Raw genomic sequence first — 13,905 nt, 5'->3', positions numbered from 1 at the left:
GTAAGATCAGGTGCACCCAATCAATCATATATGAAAATCCTGCTATATTCTTACTCAATGAACAGAGATGAATGCAAATAATAAAGTGTATATGACACCTTTAACAGAAAAATAAGATGTCTGAACTTGTGTGGTCTCAGATTAATTCCTTTCTATTAATAGCTCGTTTTCGGTTCAACTGTATGTGTAATTATAGCTGCATCTCAATACCATTTCTTTTCTAAAAACTAGCCTAATGAAAAATCTTATGAAAATGAAAAGAATCTGAATCAACCAAACAATGAACGAATACTGACCTCTGATAGTTGTTTCTGAAGCATTTCCTTTTCCAATTGAATCTTGTTGGCAAAGGTTTGTTCTAAAGAGTTTCCAGGAAGTGGAGCATTATGATGCCACCGAGCAATGGCAGTTGTCATCTTTCTACGTGGCCCAAGCAAGCTTTAATACAAAACAAAACATTTTTAAAAAATTATAACATGCCATCAAAATATGAACAAACCAATTGTATGTTATGCTTTACCAAGTTGGGGCAAAAAAAAAAAAAAAAATCATACAATTCTGGTAAATGTAGTTCTCTGCATTTACTAGAATGCAGTAACCTGATTCTCAACTGACTACCATCTGTCAAGCAACATATGCCATGGGAAACAATCATGAAAGCAAAATTATTGTATATTCTGGTTAAGCCGGGGATCACAGTCTAGTTTCCTTTAAAGACTAAGCATGGGACATTTTTCTCACAACATTTCAGGACTCCAATAACAAGGTGGTAGTCTTACACTGAGCAATAAAAACAGTCTACCACCTACAGATTTCAAATATCCAAGGTACAATGGGATTTATTTAATTACCCAACCAGGCTGGTACTACTTTCTCAAAGCAGATAACTGACTTATTTGTAGACAGTTAAATGTGGACAAGGTACCAAGAGAAAAGCTATTCAAAATGCTACAGTTATATGGTCTCAATGGGACATTATATCAACCAATACTTAGTCAGCACTTAGAATTGACGTACAGGAAGATGGTTTGATGTTAAATCTGGTGTCAGACACGGATGTACATTATCCCCATTGTTATTCATTATTTACATGGATCACATTATGAAGGATAGCAGTATTAAACCTGATATCAATGAATAAATCCAGCACAAGTCTGCAAGATTCCCTGACTAAAGTGAATAACTGTTGTAATAAATTCAGTATGAAAATCAGCAATAATAAGATAAAGACAATGAATATAAGCAGATACATTGAAAATTTCAACTGCATCGTAAATGGGGAACCTATAGAACAAGTAAAACATTTCAGTTACTTAGGCATGATTTTTAGTGAAGATGGTAAATTAAATATGGAAATAGACAACAGAGTCAACAAAGCTGGTATGGTACAAAGTCAACTGAATAAATTTATATGGAATAAGAGAGAAAATACACTAAATTAGCTGTATACAAGACAGTGTTCAAACCAATTTTAACTAATGGATCTGAGAGCTGGGTTAGAAATAGAACACCTGACCAAAGACTCAAAGACTAGACCACACATATGAGAGTGCTGAGAACGATTAGGATCATGAACAGATGGCAATATCGTATTAAAAACAAGGTTTATTAGGAAACTTGACATTGTTAGCATCCAGGAATGTGTTAGTAGAGCTAATCTCAGGTGGTATAGTCACTTAAACAGAATGGAGAGGAAAAATTAGCAAAACAAGTGTTCTCTGCCAGGTTGGCAGGAAAATGACCCAGAGGAAGATCAAGATATAAGTGGATTGATACAGAAAAGTGCCTTAGAAGATAGAAATATAAGATGTGATAATATTAGTTTTTTCCTCCAAATCAATCTGTTATTTTGAAGATAAGACTGATTTGGAGGAAAATTGTTGATAGGAAGTTAGTAATGATATAAGTTTTTCATTTAGTACGATCATAATATCCTGTACAACCCTTGAGGGTACATATCAGGATTTGATGATGACATACAAGAGATTAAAAAAGTTATGTGCTAATATCTTTACACAGCTTGAGGACATAGCTATATACAGGAGAAATGAAATATTAAATAATTACCATTAGTTTAGAATGGGATGAAATTGAGTATCAAACTGAAAACAAAAGTTTGAATGTTTTACAAAGAAACAATGTCAAGCAGCTTTCTGATAATGGCAGATTCATATACAAATATTATTGAGGAAAGGTGAAAAGGGGTTTGAAAATAAGAACCAAACCTTAAAGAACTAGAGACAAATACAAAGAAAATTTTCAGCTAGGAAAGCATCAGTAAAGTTTTCTGAAAAGACAAATCAACTCCATGGAAAGAACAAGAAACATTCCATGAAAAGAATAGATCATAAAATGAAAGGTTCCGTTATTAAGTCAACAGGCACTCTTACAGAATATACAGAAAAATATAGGAAAGTTATATGTAAAAGTAGCTAACGAAGGTATATTTTGGAAAGACTATAGAATATACAGGGTGTTCGGGATAAATTTGACATATTTATAATTAATTATATTTTTCCGTAAGTTACATGTATTAACACACACTTCTCTTCATTTAAAAGTTTGGACCCTTCTTCATTCATATACAAGATGTCAGAAAGGATGGATAGCTGGAACCCACCTGAATCATGGAAGAGAATAACTTGTATCATGATGATTCGTGCCCGCCATCAAAATAAGGATATTACGACTGCTGCCCAATGCTCCCTGAATACAGTAAAAACAATCAGGCATGAACTAGAGACTTGCAATGGTGACTACGAGGATGTAGCAAGAAGAAAGATCCCTAGCAGACGATCTGATTGCGTTCGTACAGCAGAATTCCTCGCAAATCTGCAGGAACAGGTGTTGAAGAACCCTGGCATTGGAATTCGGGCTTTGTTCGTGGAGTTGCTAACAGTAGTCAAGCCCTGGATAACAAGGGTAGCCAATGGTAGGCCGTATGTATGGCAGCAGGATTCGGCCCCTTGCCACACCTCTGGGAAAAGTCAAAAATGGTTGTCTGAAAATTTCTACGACTTCACCAGTCCAAATGTTTGGCCTCCAAACTCCCCAGACCTTAACCCCATGGATTATTTTGTATGGGGCGCAGTTGAAAAAGACACCAATCGCACTTCCAGTAATACAAAAGCCCAGTTAATGGATAAAATTAAAACAGTTTTTGCGGCCCTTCCCAGGGAGACTGTAGCATCAGCTTGTTCGAGGTTCCGAAGCAGAATTGAAGCTGTGATCGATGCTAATGGTGGTTATTTTGAGTAAATCTTGTTGATAGTATTGTAATTAACTCTGCCTGTAATGTTTTTTTGTCAATTCATTAAATTTAATAGATACAAAGAAGATTTTCTTTTTCCTTACGAAACTGTCAAATTTATCCCGAACACCCTGTAAATATCATGAAAGTGACAAAATGGTCTGTAGATGACTAAGAAAAATTTATATTTGAGTTGTTTGGTTTTGATTCTCATCAAAACTTTGGTCAGTTTCTTTTCAATAGGTTACTTTTTATTATTTTCATTCTGCTCAACACCAGGTAATAGTCACTTCCTATTTCAAGTCCCTGTACAGTCTTATATCTCAGACCAGTCCAAAGATATCACTTTCAACAATAAAATACTGAATACGACTTGTTCAATGTGTGTATGTATGAATTTATGCATATTTTATGTAAAAATATGGTGACATATCCCACTGGAATGACATTTTAGAAATCAAAACATGAAGTATATATTCCTCTAAATTGCCATTCAGATACCACTGAATCTTATACCACTGAAATGACACAGATATGTCATTTCAGTGGTATAAGATAGTTAACATATTTCATCAGAAAAAGCTGAATGGATGGTTAACAATGAATATAAGCAGCAATCTAGCAAAGTACTTGCAACTATTATCAGCCCTACCCTTCATCCTTCTCTGCAAATTTTCCCAAACTGACATGTATATATGAGATTTTCCTGTTCTCTAATTTAGGTCTCCATTAAGAACTAAATATTTTCCTTTGTCAGGATCTTTTTCTAAAGATGTAAAATATTTTTCTATATTTCTTCCTTGCTATGAGATCAAGAACAAATTAATTCTGAATATTCACTTCCCCATTATGGAATCTCCTATATCACTCTGCCTGAATGTAGTTCTCATTTAAGAAGTCCATCTTCATATGTTTCGTTTTGAAAATGATAGCTGTTCTGTCTGATCCCCTAGTGCTTGAAAACATCCACTTATATATGGTCTACTGATAAACATACACACACACAAAATGTTTACTGATTATATGAATCAGATATTTTAGCTAAAAAATATCTGATCCATCAATGATAAATTAGCAAATTTTAAACAATACTGAATTTACCATTCATGATAAGTGTTGAGATAGAAGATGACTTCTAATTAAACCTAAAGAATAATATTAAAGATGATGCATTTAAAAAAAAATAATAATAATAATAATAATTACCAAGAGCCAGAATCCCCCAAATCTGATGCCAGGATAGGCCATGTTTCCAGATTAAATTAAGATGTAACTAGACCTCAAAAACATCATCATCAAATTCCTGATATATATACCCTCAAGGGATGTACAGGATATGATAGTACTACGTGAAAATTTAAAAATTTTTTATGGAATTTACAACTGTGTTAAAAAACTTTTTTATTATCCCGACGTTTCGATCTTGACATCAAGATCATCATCTGGAGCGTACATAAGCATACAGAACAAGCTGAGTTACATCATTAACTGTAAGCTAGAGAAACAATGATTTGATCACATTATTCTACTGGCGTGACCTCTGGTGAATAAAAAAAAAAAAAGTCTAGTGGGGCAGATGCAAGAGGGAGGGAGGGAGGAGAGAGAGAGGAAGGAGGTGAAGTAAGAGAGAAAGGAGAATGTGGAAGTAGGAAAAAAATAAAAAAATTAAAAATTAAAAATAAATAAAAAAATAAAAATTAAATAAAAATAAAATAAAATAAAATAATTTTTTTTTTACATCAAGCTAAATTCTATTTTTACAATGACAAGAATAAACATTATTTTAGATGGTTTTCTTTCAGAAACAATTGGTGTCCTATTTTTAGTATTACAATTCCTATTTTTTATTTACAATACTGGATTTTCTACAGTCCTGTTTATAGTTGTTCTTGGTGAGGAAGGTCGAATATATACCTTCGATATGTTTGGGATTTTTAAACCATCATTGTTGTTCAGATTGGGGTGGTTGCTGATAATCTCGCAGGCTTCCTTGAATTTCCGTTCATACCATGTTCTAGTGTGATGTAGACAGTAATGGTTTTCCAGTCAATTCTGTGTAAGGTATTCAGGGTATGATCAGAAAGGCCAGCTTCACCATAATTATTATATTTAATGTCGTTTATGTTCTTTTTGTCTAATAGGAATAGTGCGTCCTGTTTCTCCTATATATGGTATGTTGCAAGTACAATAAATCCGGTATACTCCAGGGTGAGCTAGTGGAGGGAGTGGGTCTTTGGATGAGTTGAGTAAGTTTTTTAATTTTGCAGGAGGTTTAAAGGGTTTTTTTTTTTCCCTACCTCCACATTCTCCTTTCTCTCTTACTTCACCTCCTTCCTCTCTCTCTCTCTCCCTCCCTCTTGCATCTGCCCCACTAGACTTTTTTTTTTATTCACCAGAGGGATGTGAAGATCGAAACGTCGGGATAATAAAAAAGTTTTTTTAACATGGTTGTAAATTCCATAAAAATTTTTAAAATGAATGCTGATCACCATGTAACCCTAAAAGAAAGGATTACTACGTGAAAAATTTACATCATTACTAACTTCCTATTTACAATTTTCCTCCAAATCATTCTGTTACCTGTCAAGACTCCAACATTATCAAATCTTATATTTCTATCTTCTAAAGCACTTTTTACTGTATCAATCCACTATATCTTGGTCTTCCTCTTAGTCTTTTTCCTACCAACCTGGCAGAGATCACTTGTTTTGCTAATCTTCCTTCTCCCATTCTGTTTAAGTGACCATACCACCTGAGATTAGCTCTGCTAATACATTCCTGGATGCTGATAGTGGCAAATTCTTTCCTAATATCCTTGATTTTAATATGATATTGACATTGATGCCATCTGTTCATGCTCCTAATCTTTCTCAGGATATATCTCTCAAATCTATGGTCTCTAGTCTTTGGTCAAGTGTTTTACTTCTAACCCAGCTCTCAGATTCATAAATTAAAACTGGCTTGAATACTGTCTTGTATACAGCTAATTTAGTATTTTGGATAATTGCTCTCTTATTCCATATAAATTTATTCAGTTGACTGCCTACCATACCAGTTTTGTTGATTCTGTTGTCTATTTCCATATTTAATTTACCATCTTCAGTAAAAATCGTGCCTAAGTAGCTGAAATGTTTTGCTTGTTCTATAGGTTCCCCATTTACGATGCAGTGTTGCTTTCTTCAGTGCTTCTGCCTATTTTCATTGTCTTTTTAATGCTGACCTTCATACCATATCTACTACAATAGTTATTCAATTTAGTCATGGAATCTTGCAGACTTGTAGCAGATTTATTTAGAAGTATAACATCATACACAAAGCAAAGAGCTGAGATATCACTTTCCTTCATAATGTGATCCATACAGATAATGAATAAGAGAGGGGATAATGTGCATCCTGGTCTGACACTAGATTTAACATTAAACCATCTTCTTGTACGTCCTTCATCTTCTTGTACTTCCTGCTGACTTATGACTCAAATAAAGACTAAGTATTGCTTGATATAATGCCCCATTAACACCATATAACTGTAGCGTTTGGAATAGCTTCTCTCTTGGCACCTTGTCATATGCCTTTTCCAGATCTACAAAACTTAAATACAGATCTTTGTTATATTTTCATGATTTCTCAACTATCTATCATAAAGTGAAAATCTGATCCTGACAACCTCTATTTGGCCTGAATCCAGCTTGTTCTTCACTAGTCTTGTCTTCCACAATCCTTCTCAACTGTTTCTCAAGTATGCTTGCATATATCTTACCAGGAACACTCAGTAGAGAAATACCTCTGTAATTCTCACATTCAGTTTTATTTCCCTTTTTATATATGGATAATATGAGAGCAAAATTACTTGAAACAGCACATAACTGAAGGGACACGTGGTGTGAGAGTGTTGGACCTGGTTATTGGTTCAGAAGTTATATGCATAAGTAAGGTATCCTTGTTACCTCCATTTGGTGAAAGCAATCATGTGGTATTGACTTGGGAGGTTGCAAAATCTGTGGATTTTTCTGTTAAGAAGGGGTATATGGAACTACAGGTTAGGCAATTATAACAAGCTTCAGAGTGAGCTTGCAGCCATCCCATGGCAGAACATATTGCAAGGGAAAGATGTTAGCAGTGCATGGGATAAAATCAGCGGGTATCTGAGGAAAGCAATATCAGATTGTGTCCCCATGGTCAGGAAGTCAAAGAAGGCAGGCGTTAGATGGATGAGCAGTAGTATCAAGCTTGATCTGCAAAAAAAAAATGTTATGGAGAATTTACAAGGAGAAAGGCAATCAGTACACCCATGAGCAGTACAAGGCTCAAGCTAGGAAGGTTACCAGCATAGTAAGAAAAGCTAAATCAGATTATGAGAAGACCTTAGCCAAAGAGATCAAGGGTAATCCCAAAGAGTTCTTACTATGTGGCAAGTAAAAGGAAGAATGACTTCGGAAGGATAACTTTAGTGGGTGCTGATGGTATTGAGGTGACAAAATCAGATGTAATAGTCGAGTTACTGAGTGATCACTTTTCAAAAAGTCTATCACCCAAGTGAGGATATCTCTGTACCTAGCAATAACTAATGTGAGAATTGAAGCTAAGAAATCAGAGGTATTTAATATATTGCAAAATTTAAATGCAAACACTGCTGTAGGCTTAGATGGAATATCAGCTCATTGCATAAATGTGCAAATGAATTGTCAACCCCTCTTACATGGATATTTAATTTAAGTTTGAACTCTGGTATGGTCCCTAGGGAGTGGAAGTTAGGCAAAGTGGTTCCTCTGCATAAGGGTGGCTCTAAAACTGTGGTAGTTAATTACAGACCAATCACCATCTCAGGAATAGTGGTAAAAGTATTGGAAAAGTTGGTTAAAGACAAAATTCAAGAATGGGTGGATCAGGATATGATACTCTATAGAGGCCAACATGGTTTTGTTAAAGGTAGATCCTGCCTTAGCAATCTATTAACTTTTCATAATAGAATGACATCTGAGTTGGACAAAGGAACTGGCTACACAGTGGTACTTCTGGATTTTGCTAGGGATTTTGAATACCCCATGAAACACTGTTATGCAAATTGGAGCAGATGGGAATGGATAGGAGAATGGCTCAGGGAGAGATACCAGAAGGTGGTGTATGGAGGAGCAGAGTCCAGGATGAGGCAGGTGACCAGTGGTGTGCCTCAGGGCTCTGTGCTTGAGCCATTGTTGTTTAATTTGTATATAAATGATATAGGAAATGGCTTAAAGGGAGATATTCAGTTGTTTGCTGATGATGCAAAGTTGGGTAGCACAATAAAAAATCAAGCTGATGTTGAAAGTTTGCAGGATGATTTAAATAAGCTGGTAGAATGGGCAAAAGTAATAGATGTCAGTTCAATGTGGAAAAGTGTAAAGTCATGCATTTTGGGATTAAAAGGTTACCAGCTGTGTACTACATTGATGGAACAGTACTCCAAGAGATTGATGAGGCTAGGGACTTAGGGGCATTGGTAGATATGGAGATGAAGTTCAGAGGACACATTGCTAAGGTGTCCAAGATTGTACATAGGATTACTTGGTTGTTGAGGAACACACTGACATCCAGAGATAGAGGTTATTATTCCACTTTATAAAGCGTTGATACTTCCACATTTGGATTACTGTACTCAGGTCTGGTCATCTAGATTCCTTGGAGATGAGGAGGCTGTGGAGAGGGTTCAGAGAAGAGTGAAAAAGTTGGTGAGTGATGTAAAAATACTTCCTACATAGATTGAGAGCTTGTGGATTGCAGAGGTTGGTTGATAGGCAGAGAAGAGGGGGATATGATAGAAACATTTAAATTACTGAAAGGTATTTATAGGATTGATGCAGGGGAAATATTTAAGCTGTGTGATAGTGATGGAAGAACAAGAGATCATCCCTAGAAATTAAAGAAGAGTGTGGTTAACAAGGGTGTCAGAACAAGGTTTTTTGCCTGGAGGGTGGTGAATGAGTGGAATTCATTGCCTGACTTAGTTGTGAGCTCTTCATCTGTAAATGAATTCAAGAAGAGATGACAGATATTGTTTTGCTAGTTTGGGTCTCCCATAATGAGTCTACTGACTCCATGGAGATACCCGTAATAATAATAACACTCCAATCATATGTAACTCTTCCCTCTGTCCAGGCCTTCTGAACTATGCAGTGCAGCCTCTAAGACTTTTATACCTCCATACTTGAGCATTTCTGGTCGAATATCATCTACTCCTGCTGCCTTTCCACATTTCATTCAGCACTCACTGCTTGTTTCATTTAGCAATTTTTCGAAGTAATTACTCCATACTTAAAGGATATCTTTTTCTCCTGTTTTCATGTCACCTTTATCATCTCTAATTCCTTTTACAGCACTCTTTCCTCCATTTCTGAGCTTCTTCAACAACCTCCAGAATATCTTGCCACTTCTTGATATTTAGTTCTTACCAAAGTCCTCCCATGATTTTTGTTTAGCTAGTTTTACACATTGTTTAGCTTTCTTACATTTGTCTCTGTATTCTCTAAGAGCACAAGCTGACTTATTTGCCAGGAACTTTTGATATGCTTTCTTCTTTTCCTTCACTGCCTCTTTAACTTCCTGTGTCCACCATGGAGTTCTGATTTTTCTATCCTTGCAGACAACCTCACCACATGCCTCTCTGGCTGAATCAATCAGGATTTTCTTCAAGGCTTATCACTGAATCTCCAAGGTTTGGTTCCTGTTCTCAAAGTCTTTCATTTTTTCTTCAATAATCTTTGTGTATTTTAGTCTACAGTTCACATCTGAGAGCTGCTCAACTTTTATTCACTTTAAAACTTTCTTACATTTTATTCTTTTCTATGAGAAATTCAATTTTATTCTGCTCAATACTAAATAGTGATCACTTCCAATTTCAAATCCTCTGTACACTCTGGTGTCCTGCACCAGGAAGAAAACATTACTATCAACAATAACATAGTCAATGAGACTTTTCTTATTCCTTTCCTCTTCTCTTCATGTGAATTTGTGCACATTTTTATGTTGGAAGATGGTGTTTAGTAATAACCAGTCCATGTCCAGAGCAGAAATCCAACAGATATTTGCCATTATTATTAGCTTTGCTCTTTTCTCCAATTTTTTCCCCAAATATTTTTGTATGTCTGACAATCATTTCCTACTCTGCTATTTAGACCCCCAACAAGGACCAACTTTTCCTTTCTCATTGAGTCAGTTGCTTTCTCTAAAGACTCAAGAATTTCCTCCACTTCTACCTTAGTAGAACCTTCTGTGGGACCATAGGCACAAACAAGTGTCATTGTCCAGTTCCCCATTCTCATATTTGCCCACATCACTCTACTTGAGACTGCCTGCCATTCAAGAAGATTAGCCTCGTATTTAGTGTTGAATACTATAGCTACTCCTTTTCCTTGATTGTCATTGCCTGAATATAACATTTTGTGTTTATTGCTCAGAAAGATTTCACCAGTTTTTGCCTTTTTTTTGTTTCAGTCACTTCTATTATGTCGATCTGGTACTTGCAGCTAGCTCCATTTCTTTGTTATTCAGGCTTCTTATGTTGATAGTACCGATCTTGAACTCTGGTGATATTGAGTTGGGGTGGGTTTTAGGATCTCAAAAACAGTCTCTTAAATCTTTTTTTTTCCCCCAAGTTTTCTTCTACCAAGTTATTTGTACCTACTTGTATTTTTGTAGATTGTTCCTATCCATTAAATTTTTTTGTAAACCTGTAGTCCATTTTGTACCGCTAGTTGGCTAAGAATTTTTTTTCTATTTTTTACACAGTCTCTCTTTTTACTCTGCTCTAATGTTATCGCATTAAAAGTTTATCTATTTGATCCTTTTAGCATTGATTTTTCAAATTTAATGAGTTAATTTATGAAAAACAGAACTTTAAGAAAATTTGAGAATATTTTGTGTGCGTTCCTACCAAGAAAGGCTGCAAACCATTATAGTACATCAGTACCATGGACTAGCTAAGACAATTTTATCATGTTTGTTTATTTATATATACGGGGGGGGGGGTCCTCGACCTATGTCGTCCTCGACATGTGTCGTTTCGACTTTATGGCAGTAATCCCATAAATAATATAAAAAATAAATTTCTACTTGAAGTAGCGCGACGTAAAATTCAAATGTCATGGGCGAACTTGTTTATGAGTGCAGTGGAAGAATATACATTACGCACCATTTGTATGGGAGAGGTGGCGTCCCTTGGGTCCCAGCATACACTCTTTGGATACCGCGTGCTTTGTTTACATCCGCTATCTCACTTTTGTATTTGTGTTTTTTTGTGACTCTTTACCCTTCGATATAGCTCCTAAACGTAAGGTAGACTCTTCCGATGGCAGTGTGTTGAAGAAAAAGAAAGCCGTTACATTAGAAGTGAAATTAGACATTAATAAAAGGGCAAAAAAAAGGGAGAAATGCCAACGAATATTGGCCGCATTTGAACTCAAATCATACCACAGTTGGGACTATTATCAAGGATAAAGTTCGCATCCTTGAACACGTGAAGGGATTGGCACCCAATAGAAATCGACTGCTATTACGAAAAAACGTAGTACGCTCGTGATTCAGATGGAAATGCTTCTTGTTCTTTGGCTGGAAGATGGCCTAGTTTTGTTTCTTGATATATACGTATGACTTTAGGGTGTTTTAAGTTAGGTAAGTAACTTAGGCTATGGTAATCGATGCAAGTCGGTTGCATCGAAAATCGCCTTACGTTGGTCCGTAGGAATGGATCTCCGATGTAACTCGTGAGCTCCTTGCATGTGTATTATATATATATATATATATTTTTTTTTTTTTTTTTTTTTTTTTGTAATTTACATTTTTCTTTACATAATCCTCTGCATAAAACTCTGCACTAGAGAACAAAAATGTAATTTTTGAAGATGTTTCAGGCCTCCAATAAATAGGATGGCTGTCTTGCACTGGACAGTGAAATTCATCTCCCACCTAAAGAACAGATCTGTGCCCACAGCAGGACTCAAAACCAACAGCCTTCAATTGGAGAGCAGGTACATTAATCACTGGGCTGACAAAAATAGTAAATTCGAAATGTTGATAAGTCGAGATATGTTTTACATCCCTATTTTTTCGTAACAGGACTAATGGCCTTATTGAAATTAGCAATAAAACTGATTTGAAAACAATTTCATCATATTTCTTTTCTTCTAAGAGTTTATTAGCATTACTCATCACCTTGCTATATTGTCGTCTGATCCTGCATTAAAAACAGGAAATCTAGTATGAACAGAGATCTTTTTAAAAAGAGCTATCTAGTATGTATGATCATTTAAGCATATTAAGATGAGAAGTTAGTAAAAAGTTTGTGGCATGAAAAAATCAGCAGGAAGATAACACTGACATAGTTAAGTGACTTAGAAAACAGAGTAAAAAAATCAAACCAGAAAATTAAACAATATTGAAGAAATCAACTAAAAAAAAAATTAATATAACAAAAATTTAACTGAATTACTGCAGATCCTATACATCCCTCGAGAATACATAAAAGAAAGTTATAAGATAGACATTTCCTGCACTGCAACACACACACATTTATATATATACACACACACAGATGTTATAGATAGATATGGTATACATTTCACTGTTGACTTAACCTGTCAGGGCAGCATATATATCAATAAATAATCTTAGCCTATTACTCTGGGCATTTGATGGCATGTTAAGTCCATAATATTCTTGTGTGTGGTTTGTTGCAACAAAGTTTGTAGTACTGTGATCATAGGAAATGAAATAAAACAAGAGGAATATAAAAATCACATACCCAATTCCAATATCTAGAAGATCTTTATCAGAGAGTGTTAGGAAAGTTCCAAGATCTACATCATGCTTTTCAAATATATGATAGTATTTTTGCAGTCCAAGAACTTCAAGAAAACTTCTTAAGTCATTGAACATTCCAGAAAACTGTGCTGGATTCTGCATCACCTGTGGTACACTGGGAGGTGGATAGTGCTCCTTTGGAACTAATTGAAAAACAGTTTATGTAAAAATATTTAATATACAATAGCATCAATCTCAGTCTTTAATTGGCATGTATAAATAAACTGTCCAAAGGAAAATTTTTCAGCTTTTCTTTTAGGAATATAATTCATATAAGCTGTATTTCACAATGGACAACTTTTTAGTGCATATTATCAAACTTGGCCAATTTTTCATTGATGTGATTAGAAAACCAAGTGAAAACCTGTTAATGATTTTAACAAATAGCAGAACTAAATTATATCTAATCAACATTCCGTCAGGTCATATGTGTGTGTGTGTGTATATATATGTGTGTGTGTGTGTGCGTGTGTATATATATATATATATATATATATATATATATATATATAAGCACTGTAAAATTTAATACAATTAAACATGAATCATAATAAAAACTAAAATATATTAACTGCTTTACATTAAAGTTTGCTTTTGAGTCTCTCACAGCATCAAAAAAAATATTCAAAAGCAGCCGATTACAGCTGCATACGAACAGTAGCTATCTTCCATGTGTGAGTATATGTATAGGTTAAAACTAAAACATCATCAGGAATTATAATTACAAATAACTCTGAGCATATTAAGGCTAGGAAAAAAAAATTGATACATCTTGAAATTATGATTTCTGAGACTTTCGCAATATTGAAAGTCAAACAGTGATT

The 13,905-nt window shown here is 35.0% G+C and overlaps 1 protein-coding gene across 2 annotated transcripts in view; it reads right to left on the bottom strand.

Annotated features, from left to right (window-relative positions):
* LOC150106757 (ankyrin repeat and SAM domain-containing protein 3-like) overlaps positions 1 to 13,905 on the bottom strand; it is a 204,436-nt gene that overhangs the window by 30,912 nt on the left and 159,619 nt on the right. For both annotated transcript variants that reach the window (XM_090393314.1, XM_090393315.1), the window contains exons 9-10: positions 13,023 to 13,224; positions 297 to 438 (exon numbers count right to left, since the gene is read on the bottom strand). In XM_090393314.1, the coding sequence (XP_090249440.1) occupies positions 297 to 438; positions 13,023 to 13,224 (344 nt within the window). The remainder of the gene's footprint in view (positions 1 to 296; positions 439 to 13,022; positions 13,225 to 13,905) is intronic.

Source organism: Typopeltis vanoorti, chromosome 5, assembly GCF_054136105.1.
Source record: "Typopeltis vanoorti isolate ZY-2024b chromosome 5, IOZ_Tvanoo_1.0, whole genome shotgun sequence".
Taxonomy (NCBI): Eukaryota; Metazoa; Arthropoda; class Arachnida; order Uropygi; family Thelyphonidae; genus Typopeltis; species Typopeltis vanoorti.
Note: the sequence above shows the minus strand (reverse complement) of the source record. Positions and strands in the feature narration are given on the sequence as shown.